Source organism: Sus scrofa, chromosome X, assembly GCF_000003025.6.
Source record: "Sus scrofa isolate TJ Tabasco breed Duroc chromosome X, Sscrofa11.1, whole genome shotgun sequence".
Taxonomy (NCBI): Eukaryota; Metazoa; Chordata; class Mammalia; order Artiodactyla; family Suidae; genus Sus; species Sus scrofa.
This window is the reverse complement of record NC_010461.5, coordinates 82,531,099-82,548,597: the sequence shown is the minus strand read 5'-3', so window position 1 is coordinate 82,548,597 and position 17,499 is coordinate 82,531,099. Positions and strand designations below refer to the sequence as shown.

The 17,499-nt window shown below is 40.1% G+C and overlaps 2 protein-coding genes across 7 annotated transcripts in view; one reads left to right on the top strand and one right to left on the bottom strand.

Annotated features, from left to right (window-relative positions):
• NOX1 (NADPH oxidase 1) overlaps positions 1-7,934 on the top strand; it is a 35,148-nt gene extending 27,214 nt beyond the window's left edge. For 3 of the 4 annotated variants that reach the window (XM_021079610.1, XM_003484140.3, XM_021079611.1), the window contains 3 exons: positions 208-354; positions 553-677; positions 7,198-7,934. In XM_021079610.1, the coding sequence (XP_020935269.1) occupies positions 208-354; positions 553-677; positions 7,198-7,324 (399 nt within the window). In that variant the 3' untranslated portion in view covers positions 7,325-7,934. Of the gene's footprint in view, positions 1-207; positions 355-552; positions 678-4,165; positions 4,480-7,197 lie in introns of those variants that run through there. The other variant, XM_021079609.1, reaches the window with a different exon arrangement.
• CSTF2 (cleavage stimulation factor subunit 2) overlaps positions 7,737-17,499 on the bottom strand; it is a 32,123-nt gene continuing 22,360 nt past the window's right edge. For all 3 annotated transcript variants that reach the window (XM_003360388.4, XM_003135231.5, XM_005673758.3), the window contains 3 exons: positions 14,623-14,733; positions 13,478-13,603; positions 7,737-10,497 (listed from right to left, as the gene is read on the bottom strand). In XM_003360388.4, the coding sequence (XP_003360436.1) occupies positions 13,481-13,603; positions 14,623-14,733 (234 nt within the window). In that variant the 3' untranslated portion in view covers positions 7,737-10,497; positions 13,478-13,480. The remainder of the gene's footprint in view (positions 10,498-13,477; positions 13,604-14,622; positions 14,734-17,499) is intronic.

The following is a 17,499-nucleotide window of genomic DNA, read 5'->3' as shown; positions in this document are numbered from 1 at the left end:
AATCACTTGGAACCAAAGATGACTTTGGAGTTCTCGTTCCACAAAGGAAGTTGTCAGGACTGTGGACATTAATTCCACCTAAGATATGCTGCTCTGGAGAGGTGATTTTTCAGGTCACTCTTAGACCTGATCTACAAATACAGTGTATATGTACATAATCATTTAAAGGGCACTTCATAAGACTTTGTTCTCTTTTGATGATTCCAGATCTATTTCTACTGGATTTGCAGGGAAATAGGTGCCTTTGCTTGGTTCAATGACCTATTGGCTTCCCTGGAACAAGAGATGGAGGAGCTAGGCAAAGTGGGTTTTCTAAACTACCGTCTCTTTCTCACCGGATGGGACAGCAATGTTGTGAGTTCAAACAACACGTTAATTCCCATGTTAGATGCATGATGAATGTCAGATGAAAGCAGTGCATGCTGATTAGAAATAATCATTTTTTATGATTTCCTGCCTGCTCTCACCTTCACACCCAAGTTTAAAAGTGGCTGAAGGAAGAGACAGTTATCAGGACCTGCTTTTTCTAACTTCTTATTTCTCTGACTCCAGGCTGGTCATGCGGTATTAAACTTTGACAAGGCCACTGACATCCTGACAGGCCTGAAACAGAAAACCTTCTTTGGGAGACCTATGTGGGACAATGAGTTTTCTACAATAGCTACTGCCCACCCCAAGTAAGTGTATTTTCCTTTAGTTAGTTGATTTTGTAGAATTTGGGTTTAGGAGGTTTTTTTTTTTTTTTTTTTTTGGCTTTTTAGGGTTGCACCTGCAGTATATGGAGGTTCCAAGGCCAGGGGTCCAATCGGAGCTATAGCTGCTGGCCTACGCCATAGCCACAGCAACACCAGGTCCAAGCAGTGTCTGTGAACTACACCACACAGCTCATGGCAACGCTGGATCCTTAACACACTGAGTGAGGCCAGGAATCAAACCTTGCATCCTCATGGATACTAGTCAGATTTGTTTTCACTGAGCCAAGACAGGAACTCCAGAATTTGGGTTTAGGAAAAGTATTCCAGCATGTTGAACACTCTTGGGAAAAGGCCACTGGGGTCAAAACTATTTGCACTGATCTTAGATTCTTGCTTAAAAATGAGGAAGTTTCATCTGAGGTTTTAGCCAAATAAGGGTCTTGATTGATGAGAAGATGTTTGCTGTTCCCATAAACCCATATTCAAACAGTGGGGCAAAGGGACTTTGTTTAGGGCCAAAGCAATTCAGAGGTAAAAGAACAAAGCTGGAGGCATAACCCTCCCAGTAGACTTTAGATAATACTACAAAGCCACAGTAATCAAAACAGCAGGGTATTGGCACAAAAACAGACATATAGATCAATGGAACAGAATAGAGATTCCAGAAATAAACCTACATACCTACAGTCAATTAATCCTTGAAAGAGGAGGCAAGAATATACAATAGAGAAAAGACCACCTTTTCAGCAAGTAGTGTTGGGAAAACTGGACAGTTGCATTAAGTCAGTGAAGTTAGAACGCTCCCTCACGCCATACACAAAAATAAACTCAAAATGGATTAAAGCCTTAAATGTAAGACATGGAACCATAAAACTCCTAGAAGAGAGCATAGGCAAAACATTCTCGGACATCAATTGTAGTGGTATTTTCTCAGATCACTCTCCCAAGGCTAAAGAAATAAAAGCAAAAATAGACAAATGGGAACTACTCAAATTTATAAGCTTTTGCACAGCAAAGGAAACTGTAAACAAAGTGAAAAGGCAACCTATATACTAGGAGAAAATATTTGCAAATAACTCAATTGACAAGGGTTTAATTTCCAAAATATACAGACAGCTCACACAACTCAATATCAGATAAACAAACAACTCAGTCCAAAAAATGGGGAGAAGACCTAAATAGACATTTCTCCAAAGAAGACATACAGATGGCCAAGAGACACATGAGAAGATGCACAATATTGCTAATAATTAGAGAAATTCAAATCAAAACCACAGTGAGGTATCACCTCACACCAGTCAGAATGGCCATCATCAAAAATCTACAAATATGGAGTTCCCATTGTGGTTCAGTGGTTAACGAATCCGACTAGGAACCATGAGTTTGCAGGTTCGATCCCTGGCCTTGTTCAGTGGGTTAAGGATCTTGGCATTGTTGTGAGCTGTCATGTAGGTCGCAGACGTGGCTTGGATCCCATGTTGCTGTGGCTCTGGCGTAGGCCTGTGGCTACAGCTCCGATTAGACCCCTAGTCTGGGAACCTCCATATGTGGTGGGAGTGGCCCTAGAAAAGGCAAAAAGACAAAAAAAAAATCTACAAATAACAAATGCTGGAGAGTGTGTATAGAAAAAGGGAACCCTCATACACTATCGGCAGGAATGTAAATTGGTGCAGCCCCTATGGAAAACAGTATAGAGGTACCTTAAAAAACTGAAAATAGACTTACCATATGACCCAGCAATCCTACTCCTGGGCATATATCCAGAAAAGATGAAAACTCTAATTCAAAAGGATACATGCACTCCAATGTTCATAGCAGCACTATTTACGATAGTCAAGACATGGAAGCAATCTAAATGTCCATCATCAGAGGAATGGATAAAGAAGATGTTGTATAAATAAACAATGGAATGCTACTCAGCCATAAAAAAGAAGGAAACAATGCCATTTGCAGCACATGGATGGACCCAGAGATTATCATACTAAGTGAAGTAAGTCATACAGAGAGTGACAAATACCATATGATATTATTTATATGTGGAATCTAAAAAAAAATACAAATCAATTTATTTACAAAACAGAAAGGGATTCACAGACATAGAACACAAACTTATGGTTAGCAAAGGAGAAGGGGGAGGAGGAGGGATAAATTGGGAGTATGGAACTGAGAGATACACACCACTATATATAAAGTGGATAAACATCAAGGATTTACTGTATAGCACGGGAAACTATATTCAGTATCTTGTAATAACCTATAATAGAATCTGAAGCTGTACTCCTGAAACTAACATAATATTGTAAATCAACTACAATTAAATTTTTAAAATGCATTGTTTGGGGCCTTATTGACCTCTACTTAAAGTAACAAGGGTTTGGAGTGTATTAACTAGTTAACTAATGACCTGCCCTTGGTATTCTGAGGATTTTGAGACATGCTTCAGCATATAGGAAAGTCTGGTGCTGTGAAATCAGCCATCCTGATGGGAAGGAAATTAAGCTCATCATGTTACATAAATTCCAGGCAGATAAAGATCAATTCAGTTCCACAATTATTGATTACCTTCTTTAAGGTACAGCATGCTCTATCCTAACAGCTTTTGGAGACTGAAAGAAAAATAGGATATGGGGAGTTCCCATTGTGGCTCAGCGAAAATGAATCTTACTAGTATCCATGAGGACGCAGATTCAATCCATGGCCTTGCTTAGTGGGTTGAGGATCCGGCATTGCCATGAGCTGTGGTGTAGGTCAAAGATGAGGCTCAGATCCTGTGTTGCTGCGGCTGTGTTGTAGGCCAGCAGCTGCAGCTCCAATTTGACCCTAGCCTGGGAACTTCCATATGCTGTGGGTGCGGCCCTAAAGAGACAAAAAAAAAAAAAAAAGATATGGTTCTTGCCTTCAAGGAGCACACATTTTAATAAGAGATGCATACAATCAACTCAAGGGAGAATAATGCATGCCATGAAACATGTACATGGAGGAAAGGTCTCTGCCCTCATGGTGTGATCAGGAAAGTCTTCTTGGAAGCAGTGGGGAGAACACTTAGTGATACAGATTCATATGATCCTGGGTCCTACTGCTAGTTCAGACACTTTTTTTTTTTTTCTTTTTGTCTTTTTCCTTTTCTGGGGCCGCTCCCGTGGCAGATGGAGGTTCCCAGGCTAGGGGTCGAATCAGAGCTGTAGCCGCTGGCCTACGCCAGAGCCACAGCAACACGGGATCCAAACCGAGTCTGTGACCTACACCACAGCTTATGGCAATGCCAGATCCCCAACCCACTGAGCAAGGCCAGGGATCAAACCCGCAACCTCATGTTTCCTAGTCGGATTCATTAACCACTGAGCCACGACGGGAACTCCTCAGACACTTTCTAGTTCTGGGACCTTGAGCTAGAAAACCCTCTGATGTTCAGATTCCTCATCTGTAAAATGGGAGTTATATTAGTAAGTGCCTGCTCTACTTGCTTGCAGGATTGTTGTGAATATTCACAAGAGGAGAATATGGAAAGTGCCCTGGGAGTTCCATTTGTGGCTCAGCAGTCAACGAACACAACTAGTGTCCACAAGGACGTGGGTTTGATCCCTGGTCTTGCTCAGTGAATTAAGGATCTGGTATTGCTGTGGCTGTGGTGTCAGTTGGCATCTACAGCTCCAATTCAACCCCTAGCCTGGAACCTCCATATGCTTCAGGTGCAGCCCTAGAAGGTAAACAAAAAAAAAAAAAGAAAAGAAAAAGAAAAAAAGAAGCGCTCTGTAACCGTAAAGCAGCATATAAGCAAAAGAGATTGTTAATAATTATTATTATTGTTACTTGTCTTTTTAGGGCTGCACCCACAGTATATGGAGGTTCCCAGGCTAGGGGTCGAATCGGAGCTACAGCTGCCAACCTACACCACAGCCACAGAAACTCGGGATCCCAGCCACATCTGCAGCCTACACCACAGCTCAAGGCAATGCTGGATCCTTAACCCACTGAGCAAGGCCAGGAATTGAAACTGCGTCCTCGTGGATACTAATCAGATTCATTTCCACTGAGCCATGATGGGAACTCTGAGATTAATAATTATTGTGTTGAGTTGACCATAGTTGAAGTTGTGAGAATGGATGAGATTATTAGGAGAGAGTCGCAGAGGACAGAATATTAAGGAATGCTAACATTATGTGAGAAAGGAGAAAGAAGAGCTGGGGAAGAAGCAGAAGGATGTGGAAAGACAGTGTTATTAGAGGAGAGTTGTCAGCAGTGTTGAAGGAGTGGCAGGGCCCAGGAAATGCTTATTTAGTTTAAGGATGATCTAAGCATATTTATAGACAGATCAGGAGCCAGCAGATAGGAACAAAATGAATATACAAAAGGGCAGAGAGGGCTAGGATGGCCATAATAAAAGATGCACAATAAAAAGAGTTGACGAGGAAGTGGGGCAATTTTAGGGAAGTTCTTTCTATGTTGCTTGTGGGAACATGAAATGGTGTAGTACTATGGCAAAATTCTCACATTGTCTCAAAATGTTAAACATAAGAGTTATCATGATCCAGCAATTTCACTCCTAAGTATATATCCAAGAGTAATGACAACATATATCCACATAAAAACTTGTGCATGAATGGTAAAATAGCCAAAAAGTAAAAACAACTCAAGTTGTCCATCAACAGATGGACAAGACAAAACGTGGTATATTCACACAAGGGGATATTATTCAGCTGTTAAGGGGATGAAGTACTGTTACACGCTACGACATAGATGAACCTTATCTTTTTTTTTTTTTTTTGTCTTTTTAGGGCCGCATCTGCAGCATATGGAGGTTTCCAGACTAGGGGTCAAATAGGAGCTATAGCTGCCAGCCTACACCACAGCCATAGCAACACGGGACCCGAGCTGTGTCTGCGACCTACACCACAGCTCACGGCAATGCCAGATCCTTAACCCACTGAGCGGGGCCGGGGATCAAACCCGTGTCCTCGTGGATACTAGTTGGGTTAGTTAACCACTGAGCCACGACGGCAACTCCATGGATGAACCTTGAAACAGTATGGTAAGTGCAGGAAACCAGATACAAAAGGCCACATATTGTATGATTCCATTTATATGAAATGTTCAGAATAGGCAAATCTAGAGACAGAAAGTAGATGTTACTGTCTAGGTCAAGGAGTGGGGGCAGTTGGGAGGAAATAGGGAAAGACCGCTAATGTGTCTGGGGTTTCTTTTAGAGAGGATGAAAGTATTCTCGGATTAGATATTGGTAATGGTTGCACAACTTTGTGGTTACACTAAAAACACTACCTGCAAACTCTAAAAAGGGGTGAATTTTAGGACATGTGAATTATATCCCAAGTAAAAGAGAGGAGAGGAAGGTGAGGAAAGGAAGGAGAGGGTGAGACCAAGAGCCTAGTTAGAAAGTCTATCCTGGAGTTCCCGTCGTGGCGCAGTGGTTAACGAATCCGACTAGGAACCACGAGGTTGCAGGTTCGGTCCCTGCCCTTGCTCAGTGGGTTAACGATCCGGCGTTGCCGTGAGCTGTGGTGTAGGTTGCAGACGCGGCTCGGATCCCGCGTTGCTGTGGCTCTGGCGTAGGCCAGCGGCTACAGCTCCGATTCGACCCCTAGCCTGGGAACCTCCATATGCCGCGGGAGCAGCCCAAAGAAATAGCAAAAAGACCAAATAAATAAATTAATTAATAAATTCTAACCAAAAAAAAAAAAAAAAAGTCTATCCTTAGCAATAAGAGCCACCACCTCTTTAGTGGGAGAAAATTTGGAGTGGGGATAAGGGCACACTGGAACGCTTTAATGGCAGCTTACACATCACATATGCACTTACTACGTGCCAAACATTTTTCTAATTGTTTTACATGTTTTTTTGTTTAAACTTTAGAACAAAGGTGGGTACTATGAGGTGGGCAGTATTTTTATCCTCACTTTACATGGGGGGTTATGAAAACAGAGACGTTAAGAAACGTCTAAAGTCACACAGCTGGGACAAGTGTCAGAACTCGGAATAGACAGCCTGGCTCCAGAGTCTAGCACTTAATCAGTATAGTACACTGCACTCCATCTCCTGACTACCTGCAGTCAATGGGGCTTGCAAACAGAAAAGGTGAGAAGACTAACATGAAGAACATGAGAGGGAGTCAATAACTGATTTTTTTTTTTTTTTTTTTTTTTTGCCTTTTTAGGGCTGCACCCTTGGCATGTGGAGGTTCCCAGGCTAGGGGGTCTAATTGGAGCTGTAGCTGCTGGCCTACACCAGAGCCACAGCAATGCCGAATCCAAGCCGCGGCAACGCCAGATTCTTAACCCACTGAGCGAGGCCAGGAATCGAACCTGCAACCTCATGGTTCCTAGTCAGATTCATTTCTGCTGCACCATGACGGGAACTCCAATAACTGAATTTTTATGCAAGGTTGTTGGGAGGAGCAGAAGCCTAGCAGAGGCAGTTTCTCCATTCCTGTGAACATCGTCAGCAGCCTTTGCTACATTCTAGCTCTGGTATCATTCTATCCCTGCAGGTCGGTGGTGGGTGTCTTCCTATGTGGTCCTCAGACTTTGGCAAGGAGCCTGCGTAAATGCTGTCAACGATATTCCAGTCTGAATCCTAGGAAGGTTCAATTCTACTTCAACAAAGAAAATTTCTGAATTAGAGGAATAAGGATGATTATGCATTTAGTCTCTCCTTGGTTATCTTCAACAATTTACTTGGTCTGGTCAGATTTGGGCAGCCACTAAAGGACAATATTATTTTCCTTTCAAGCCTTGACACCTTGGCATTCTTTTTTGATTGGATCCAATTTCTTCATCCCTGAGCTTCGCGGACCTAAGAACTTCAGAAGTCACAATAATTGCAAAGCCTTTATTAGGATCCTTTCTTGGGAAAACAACTGTAAATCTTTCTGGAATGCCTTAACTGCAGCAAGACAGATTTGAGTTACACAATTTAACCCCAAGTGGTTTTGTTGACTCCAAGAGTTGCCATCTCCTAGACTCTGGGTTACACTCTCCCCACCCTCCCATCCTCAAAGAAGATTTCTAGGTAGGGTGATTTTTTTAAAATAAAAATTTATTAAAGAATTAATGACAAAACATAATAATAAGCATAAATAGTAAAACAACAACATAAAATTACCAAGAACCCAATCCCTATATAACACTGACTATGTACATTCTGTTAAACATGGTCTTGATCCAGTGTGAACAGCAATTTATGCTTTATTTTTGTCAAAAATGAAGGATTTTCTTCTTTGCTTAATGAATGAATCTTTTGTTATTTTATTTAGGCTATTTGGGAAAGAAAATCTTGCAAGTATGCTAATTGTACATGAATTTATCTTATAATTGAAAGTCAGCTATGTTGCCATTAGCTCGCATCGTTCTATTGGAAATAATTACAAAAACTTGAATTCAATCTTAGGATGATTATTTAGTCAACAAGTGCTCTTTATAGTCATTTGTATTCAGGGGTTTATTAATGTCTAATTTTAAAAGAGATAATTTAAAATTTTGACAATTTTTTTTTTGCTCCTACATACCTATTCACTAGGGAATCATTCACCTCATGACATACACAAAATGCCTTTTCTTTCTCCTATCAAAATGCTTTTTCTATCTCCCACCCACCCAGTTCTGCAATGTTAGTAGTCACAGTGAATCAGCAGAAGGAAAGCAACCAGGGCCCTGAAAAGGGAAAAAAATCCATACTTCATTGTGCCCAAAGACAATTCATCAGATTTACAAGACTATTTCTACTGAATTAACATTATAGCACCTATTTCTCTACCATTAAGTGACCAAAAGTGAATAAATGGTTGTTTCTAATTATCCAGAAACCTACATGACTTGAAGGATTAGTATAACTAATTTTTTCACTCACTAGTCTGAACAAAATAAAGGGAGGTCATGAACTCATGGTAGCTAATCATGTTTCATTTATTAACTGGACATTTGAAAAAATACTAATGGATATGTCTGTAGGAATAGATTGGGATACCCCTGCTGTTGCTAATTTCCTGGATTTCAGCTATCTAAATTAAATTTAATAAGGCATTAGGAAAATGCACAATGGAACCTTGATGACATGGTTCCTATTAGACAACTGCTGACCAAATGTTAATTCGGTCTTCGGTGAGTTTGATTTGTTTTGGAATCTTAGTATTCCTTGAAACTTATAATAATGAGTCCCTAATGAGAAAGGCTTCAATCTTGGTTTTAATGCTAAATATACTGATACTTTCAAGATATGACAACCGCTAAAATCAACATATCAAGGCCTAGAATGTTCATGGAAGTAGGTAGGACAGAACGATAATAAATCCTACACGTAATCAACATTCAAGCCTGAACGGGGGATGAGCAGATACCCAGAAAATTCCTCAGCTGTTTTAAGCAAGTTTTTTTTCCTAGGTTGTATTATCAAGTATCCTATTCAGCAAATTTCTGTTGTAGTAAATGTTTAGGTGTCAGAGTAGAAAATCCCTCAATTTTAATGTCTCATAAAGTTGATTATCTTTGCATTCTTTTGCTTGACATGTAAGCAATATGCTATTACATTCTCTAAGCCTATGGCAGGCTTTTAATTCACTTGACCATAATCCTAACCTGGGGCTAGGACTCTGAGAATATAAATAAGCTCAAGAGTAGTTCCAGTGGAACTTTACTAATTAAGGCACCTCTTAACCTCTTGAGGTTGGCCTGATGGAGAGAAATCATGTTTCTCCTTAATGCCACTAAGAGAGAGAGAGAATACTAGGCCAGAAGAGCCATAGGTTAGAGCTAGTGGCACTAATTATGTTCACACCCATCTGAAAGGAAGCAGACATGGGCAGGCCTAATGAGCAATCTGACTGCTTATGTTTTTACACTTGGTCCTCGTAAAATAAATGAGAAAAATGTAAAAGTTTTAGTGTTTCTATGTTTTAATTCCCCAAATAAATTTAGTTACTGTGTAGGGTTACAGGTTAGCAATTATCTAGAAGGTAGGATGAAATTTTGACTTCTGTTCAGTTTTTATTTCACTTTGAACATGTCAAAAATTAGTGGCTTTCTTAACTTTTATTAAGGTCGACTACCCAGACTAAAGAGTTTTAGAACAGAAATGCAAATGTCAACAGTCCCTTGTGCTGTTGATGCACTCGAACCAGTGCTCATATATATCATCTTTGTCTTAACTCTGAACTATGCATGTGAATAGACTTGGTACTGATCAAAAAATACATTTTGATATTTGGATTTTTCTAAACTAAATACACTGCTCTGCTAGGTAGACTTTTTGCTTTGCTGGCCTTCTGACCATTTTACAGCTCTAAGCAGAAGCTATTTTCACCCAGTAGACTCAGAAGTTCTAGCAAGTTCTCAAAGGGCAAATCTTATTATTCTTGTTGGAAGCAAATTAAGCAAAAACTAAGTTTCAGAAATCACTGCTTCTGAGAAATTTTCAAATATCATCAAGAAGAATAAATGGTTAACTTAAAAGGAAAAATAGAGCTATGGCAACATAACACAAAGTACAATACTGCAGTAAGGGTAGAAAACAATCTAAGTTTTCACACCCTTGGGCTTTTTAAAAGCAAAAAGGTTGTGTATATCAATTTGCAGTATACTAAAATTGTGTTCAAAGTTTATTTCAAGTCACAGAAAATTTACAAACTAAGACAACAGAATGGACTGATTTTGTTCTGAGAGAAGGTGATGGGAGTCCTCCACCTGGCACCAATTTGAGTCATTCAAGGGTTAGGATGTAGAAGTCATCTTTTTGCAACATTTCAACAAAGCTATGGAATTCATTTCCAGATTTGTTGCCAGGTATTTTTGGAAACCTGTAAGGAAAAGTTGGAAGAAAGCCATTAGAAGTGGAGACAAACTCTTCCCAAATATCAGGAAAAAAAATGTTTTTTAAGGTGGTCAGGAGGGAGACTATGCATAAGAGCAAGCCATCAGGAAGATTCCTAAGGTTTCTGCCACCTGCCTTCCCAAAGTAATCATCCCTCATGGCAGTTTCTCAATCTCAGCACTACTGACATTTGGGGCCAGATGACTAACTCTTTGTTATTGGGGGATGTCCTGTGCCTTATAGGATTTTTACTAGTATCTCTGATCTCAAACCACTGAATGCCAATAGCACACCATACCCCCTAAAGCTCTGATAACCAAAAATGTCTCTAGACATTTCCAAATGTCCTATATGGGGCAAAAGTACCTCTGGTTGAGAACCACTGATCTAATGGTAAAGATATATAAGCTTGTCAGTGATAGCAGAGATGGGTCACAACCAGCAAGGTACAAGATGGAGGGAGAGCCAAGATTTCAGCTATAGTATGTACAAATACCAGCAAATACACATTAAAACTTTGCCTGCATAATAAAACAGCATAGAACTCTGCACATGCACATGTGCGTGTACACACACACACACACACTAATGCAGGTTTAAAAAAACGCTGAAAGGGAGTTTCCATCATGGCTCAGTGGTTAATGAATCTCACTAGAATCCATGAGGACACAGGTTCAATCCCTGGCCTCACTCAGTGGGTTAAGGATCCAGCGTTGCCGTGAGCTGTGGTGTAGGCCAGCAGCTACAGCTCCGATTTGACCCCTAGCCTGCAAACCTTCATATGACATAATTGTGGCCCTAAAAGGACAAAAAAACAAAACTGTTCCCTGTGGCACAGTGGGCTAAGGATACAGCACTGTCACAGTGGCTTGGTGCAGGTTCAGTCCCTGGCCCAGGAACTTCCACAAGTCACAGGTGTGGGGGAAAAAAAAAAAAAAGAGTTGGTGAAAGGTGAATAAGGTCTGTAGTCTAGTTAAACAGTAATGTTCCAATGTCAATTTCTTCTTCTTGCATCATAAACTAAAAAGGGATTGTATAGAACAGCTTCCCAAGATGTGCATCCCTGGGGGAAGCTAGGGGAAGAGTACATGAGGCTCTTTGTACTATTTTTCCTACTTTCTGTGAATTTTCAATTATTTTATTTTATTTTTTAAATTTATTTTTATTTTATTTTTTTGTCTTTTTGCTATTTCTTTGGGCCGCTCCCGCGGCATATGGAGGTTCCCAGGCTAGGGGTCGAATCAGAGCTGTGGCCCCTGGCCTACGCCAGAGCCACAGCAACGCGGGATCCGAGCCGCGTCTGCAACCTACACCACAGCTCACGGCAACGCCGGCTCGTTAACCCACTGAGCAAGGGCAGGGACCAAACCCGCAACCTCATGGTTCCTAGTCGGATTCGTTAACCACTGCGCCACGACGGGAACTCCCTCAATTATTTTAAAATAAAAGATAAAACAAACAAAAAACCCTGCCCCATGGGTTATGTGCAAATCTTTTACACGAGATTTCTTATAAGCGAGAATACACTATGAAAGAACTTTCAGAAACATTTTTTCTACTATGCCAAAACATAATTTTCTCACATTGTATGGAACGCCTTCTCTGGTATAATACATTAGAGAAAAGTAAAAAATTGATTCCTTTGAATATAATGGGTAGTTTATATTTTATTGAAGAAAATAGAATGCCGTGGGTATCTAGACAAAAAAAGTAGAGTACTGGTCATACTGGAAGTCTAGCTCTATCCACCTGAAGTTTCCCATTAAAGTTTAGTCATTTAAATTCTAGATATAGATATAATGCATACTTCCAATTGGGATGTTTTAACATTACAAATATGAGTAAAATATGATAAATTTAATAAAGACTTGTTAGTGTAAATGAGTTCACTATTATATAATACATGGATGGGAACTATAACAAAGATGGGGTAAAAAGTAGAAATTCAGGGAGCTCCCATCGTGGCTTAGCAGTAACAAACCCAAATAGTATCCATGAGGACGCAGGTTCAATCCCTGGCCTCACTCAGTGGGTTAAGGATACAGCATTGCCACGAGCTGTGGTATAGGTTCCAGACATGGCTAGGATCCTATGTTGCTGTGGTTGGGGTATAGGCCGGCAGCTGCAGCTCCAATTCCACCCCCTAGCCTGGGAACTTCCATATGCCTCGGGTGTGGCCCTAAAAAGACAAAAAAAAAAGTAGAAATTGAAAATGTGATATTCCAGCTGACACTGGGACAATGCAAACTTTCAAATGTTTTTAGAAAACAGAATTTTTTATGACATACAAGATGATGGGGAAAATTTTTTAAAAAGAAACACCAATACATGTAATCAAGTTCAGTCACATGATTATATTCCTTTTTACTTGACTGATGAGCAAGAAAAATAAGGGCAGCAGTGTACAGCACCTCTAAAATGTACAGAGACCAATGGTGATGGTGGACATTCACTACTTTAAAATTATGTGCTATAATAGTTTAACCTCATGATAGTCAATGTAAAATAATTACTGGAAAGTGAAATGTTTATACATTTTATTGAAATGTTTTATATATTCTCCATTTTTGATGGAATAGTTTGGAATAAAATAACAACTGATTCTAGAAGGATACACATCAAAATTATATTTAGGGGTTATGTCTAGGGAATGAGATTGAGGAAGCCGATCTTTTACCCTGGACTTTCTATATTTGATTAATTTTGTTAAATTGATCATATGTCACTTTTGCCATTAGGAAAAAAAAAGTTAAACTAGGTTACAATCAATTCAACAACTGAACAAATGTCTATCGCCTTCCACTACCATGATAGGGGCTAAGCTACTGAAGGTGAAGGGTCTAACCAAGGGGAGTGCAGGCCTCAGAGAATCTCGAGATCAGGAGAGTTTTGTTGGTTAAGCGTGAGAGTATATACCTCAATTGTACAAAGATCTTGTCTGACTCAGGCAGGGTAAGTCTGCTTACCTTTTAAGGCGCTCCAGTAGATTTCTGTATTTGTTCCTTTAAGATCAGGATACTCTGCCTCTGCTCAGGAGGCAGCATGGCAATCTGGTCTGCAGTTAGCTGAAGAACCTGCATGATCAAAGCAGCCTGTGCAGAGGAAAAATAAAGGTAGTGAGTTTTAATGACGGCAGCTCAAAAAAACCACCACTAGCTTCTGTCCAAAGAGACAGGATAGTTCACATATAGAAAAGAGCATACTAAAAAAAAAAAAAAATTCAAATCTAACCAAAACTGGCTGGTGAGAAAATGCAAACTGAAAAGTGGAAGTACAATACCTAAGATGGAAAGACTCAAAATAGACACCTTCATGAAGCCCGAATTCTTGCAGACTAAGAATGATATCTGTGAAGTCCACAGGTTTTAATCCTGTTTTGAAAGTTTCTCCTTTTTGCAAGCTTCAGCCTTTCCATCAGATATGAGCTCCCCACAATGGTCAGATATAGACACAGAAAGACATACTCATGGGGAATCTGCTATTGTTTTTAGGTATAAGGTAGAAAAGGGAGGAAGAAAGGGATTTGGATTTACAGGTCAATCAGGCCTGTGCACCAAAAAAAATCTATTGGCAGATGAGTCTGAAATGTAAAATAAGCTGCCATTCACATACATCCATTTAAGAATTTTAGGACCAGGCCCACAGACTTTCAGATAATAAGAACATAAAGAGTTCTGAGAGTATAAATATCACTTACAAAGGGACTCTGAAGACCCAGGACCTCCATATAACTGTGACTGTGAAAAGAGGACTCCAGGGGAGTTCCTGTTGTGGTGCAGTGGAAACAAATCTGACTAGGAACCATGAGGTTGCGGGTTCAATCCCTGGCCTCACTCAGTGGGTTAAGGATCCAGCGTTGCCATGAGCTGTGGTGTAGGTTGCAGACACAGCTCAGATCTGGCGTTGCTGTGGCTGTGGTATGTAGGTCGCAGACATGGCTCGGACCTGGAGTTGCTGCGCTGTGGTGTAGGCCAGAAGCTGTAGCTCTGATTCGACTCCTACCCTGGGAATCTCCATATGCCTCGAGTGCGGCCCTAAAAGACAAAAAGAAAAAAAAAAGAGGACTTCAAAAGACTTGCGCATATGGAGGCAGCTGGACTGCACTGCTTACCTTCTCGTGGTCCTGTGGAGTGACTTGGTTCTGGCCAGGACTAAAGCCGCCAGGCTGGCCTCCAGCCTGAATGCTCGCTCCTTGCATGCCTGCTCCCTGCATGACTGGGACCTATGTGTACAGAGAGAGATAAGGAGAGATTTTTCCATACTTCTCATTTAGGTAACCAGAAACGAGTAATTACAGCAATGTGAACAAATGTGACCTGGTTATGGACTTGAGTAAAAAATGCAAATTAATGATTCTGAACATCATTTCCTACTGTTAGCAACAGCAGAAGGCAGGGTTTAGCCAGAGATCAACTAGCAAGTCAGATGCATTTGCCTACAATAGCTCCAGCATCATCAACAAATATCCCACAGCAGGAGTTCCCTTTGTGGCTCGGTGGTAATGAATCTGACTAATATCCATGAGGTCTTGAGTTTGATCCCTGGCCTTGCTCAGTGGGCTAAGGATCTGGCATTACTGTAAGCTGTAGGTGCAGGTTGCAGATACAGCTTGGATCTGGCATTGCAGTGGCTGTGGTGTAGGCCAGCAGCTACAGCTCCAATTGACCCCTAGCCCAGGAATTTTTATATGCTATGGGTGTGGCCCTAAAAAGACAAAAAAAAAAAAAAAACCCAAAAAACAAAAACAAAAAACCCCCCAAATATCCCACAGCACAATTGGATACCATCAAATCAATCAAAATTCAGCCAAATAAGCACAAGGAAAACTAAGAGCATCCTAGAAACTAGTGCTCAGTGGAAGTAGAAATGAAAGCTGACAGCTTCTAGTATAATGTCTGCTGGTCCACTGGGGAAGCTACATTCACAGGAATACTGCCTACCTCTAGTTCAATCAGACATTAGGTGGTTTGTCCCAAAGGGCCCTATCCCACAAGTAAGGCAGAGACCATTATAATGGCAGAGGCAGAAAGGAGATAGGAAGGCCTCTGGGGAAAAGACTGCTATTAGCCCAACATTTGCTCTTTATAACTTTCCATAGAGAATATGCAGCAGATGCTTTCTGCTAAATACAGACCAAGAAACATGACTGACTTGAATTAACGAAGTGCAGTTTTATCATGCTTATTGGTACTTAAGATCGTCAAAGCGTTTAATCTTTTGGAAGGCAACCAGAACCCACGGAAAAGGCCTCATAGCACCTAGAATAACTGTTAAAAGGTCCCTATGCTGCAATTATATTCACCCAGAGCTTAGGTGGTACTCTTATTAAACACAAATTGTTAGCAAACATGTTACCTGCTTCCCCAGCAGATGAGAAGCAGCAAAGCATAAAAGAAATGTAATAGGAATCTGAGTAATAGATGCAAACTATTGCATTTGGAATGGATAAGCAATAAGATCCTACTGTATAGCACTGGGAACTATATTTAGTCACTTGAGATGGAGCATGAATGGAGAATATGTGAGAAGAAGAATGTGTGTTTATGCGTGTGTGTGTGTGTGTGTGTGTGTGTGTGTGTGTATGACTGGGTCACTTCGCTGTACAGTAGAAAACTGACAGAACACTGTAAACCAGCTATAATGGAAAAAATAAAAACCATTTAAAATAAAAAAATAAGAAAGGGAATGTATATATATGTATGACTGGGTCATTTTGCTGTACATTAGAAAATTGACAAAACACTGTAAACCAATTATAACAGAAAAAATAAAAATCATTATAAAAATAAAATAAAAAATAAAAGATGTGGACAAATCATTAGGAACAGATACCATGACAGCAATGTGAAAAGCCAGGTGACAGCGTGACAGTGAAGGAGACCAGAAACCAAAACAGCAGATAACTATGCTTTCTATTATAGCATGTACAATAACAGATACATTTAATGATGACCTTGAGCAATCAAAAATGATCAAAATCATTTTTTTCTATCCTCTTTGAGAAGGAAGCATAGTACACTTTATGAACTATTTTTCATTGAACTAGTTTAAAAACTTGGCTGAACAGTTCTATTATCTGGAACATTCGTTTACATGCATTAACTCATTTCCCAAAGACACCAGAGATATAAAGCATTAGTACAGCTTTGTACAGATATCCAGAATATTCTTACTTTCTCTTCTTTATCAATACTTAATCCAGAGACCAGTCTGAACCTTAATGATCTGTTATGGACCTGAAATATCTATGCGAATAACATTTTTGAAGCTTCGGTCAATAGTAATTTGAGGTACTGTAATGTGATCTAACCACTTAATAATGGCCATTTAAAGTTTCCAGAAGAGCCTGCTCTAGGCAGACAAGTAATAATACAGGTGACCACACATCTAAGTTTGCCTAAGTCCCAGTTTCTGCTTTTGCCCCACAGTAATTACTATAGCATTCTAACTCTCAAACATGTCCCTGTTTGGACAATAAGTTATATAATCACTCATAATAATAAGCCTTTTACTAACAAGTTCCCAACTAGGTAGACTGAAGTTAATTTTAAAATCTGATTTTAAATTATGAATTAAGGATATACTGTTAGGTAAAAAAACAAGGTGTAGGAGTTCCCGTTGTGGCTCAGTGGAAACCAATCTGACTAGTATCCATGAGGACACAGGTTTGATCCCTGGCCTCGCTCAGTGGGTTAAGGATCTGGCGTTGCTGTGAGCTGTTGTGTAGGTTGCAGACGAGGCTTGGATCTGGTGTTGCTGTTGCTGTGGCTCTGGAGTAGGCCAGTGGCTACAGCTCCAATGTGACCCCCAGCCTGGGAACCTTTATATGCCGCATTGCGGCCCTAAAAAAACCAAAAACAAACAAACAAACAAAAAAAAAACCACCAAAACTCACAAGGTGCAGAACAGTGAAAACAAGAATATATGCATATTCATATTTGCAAAAATAAGAATATATATTCTTATTTGCTAAAAAGATACATTTTAA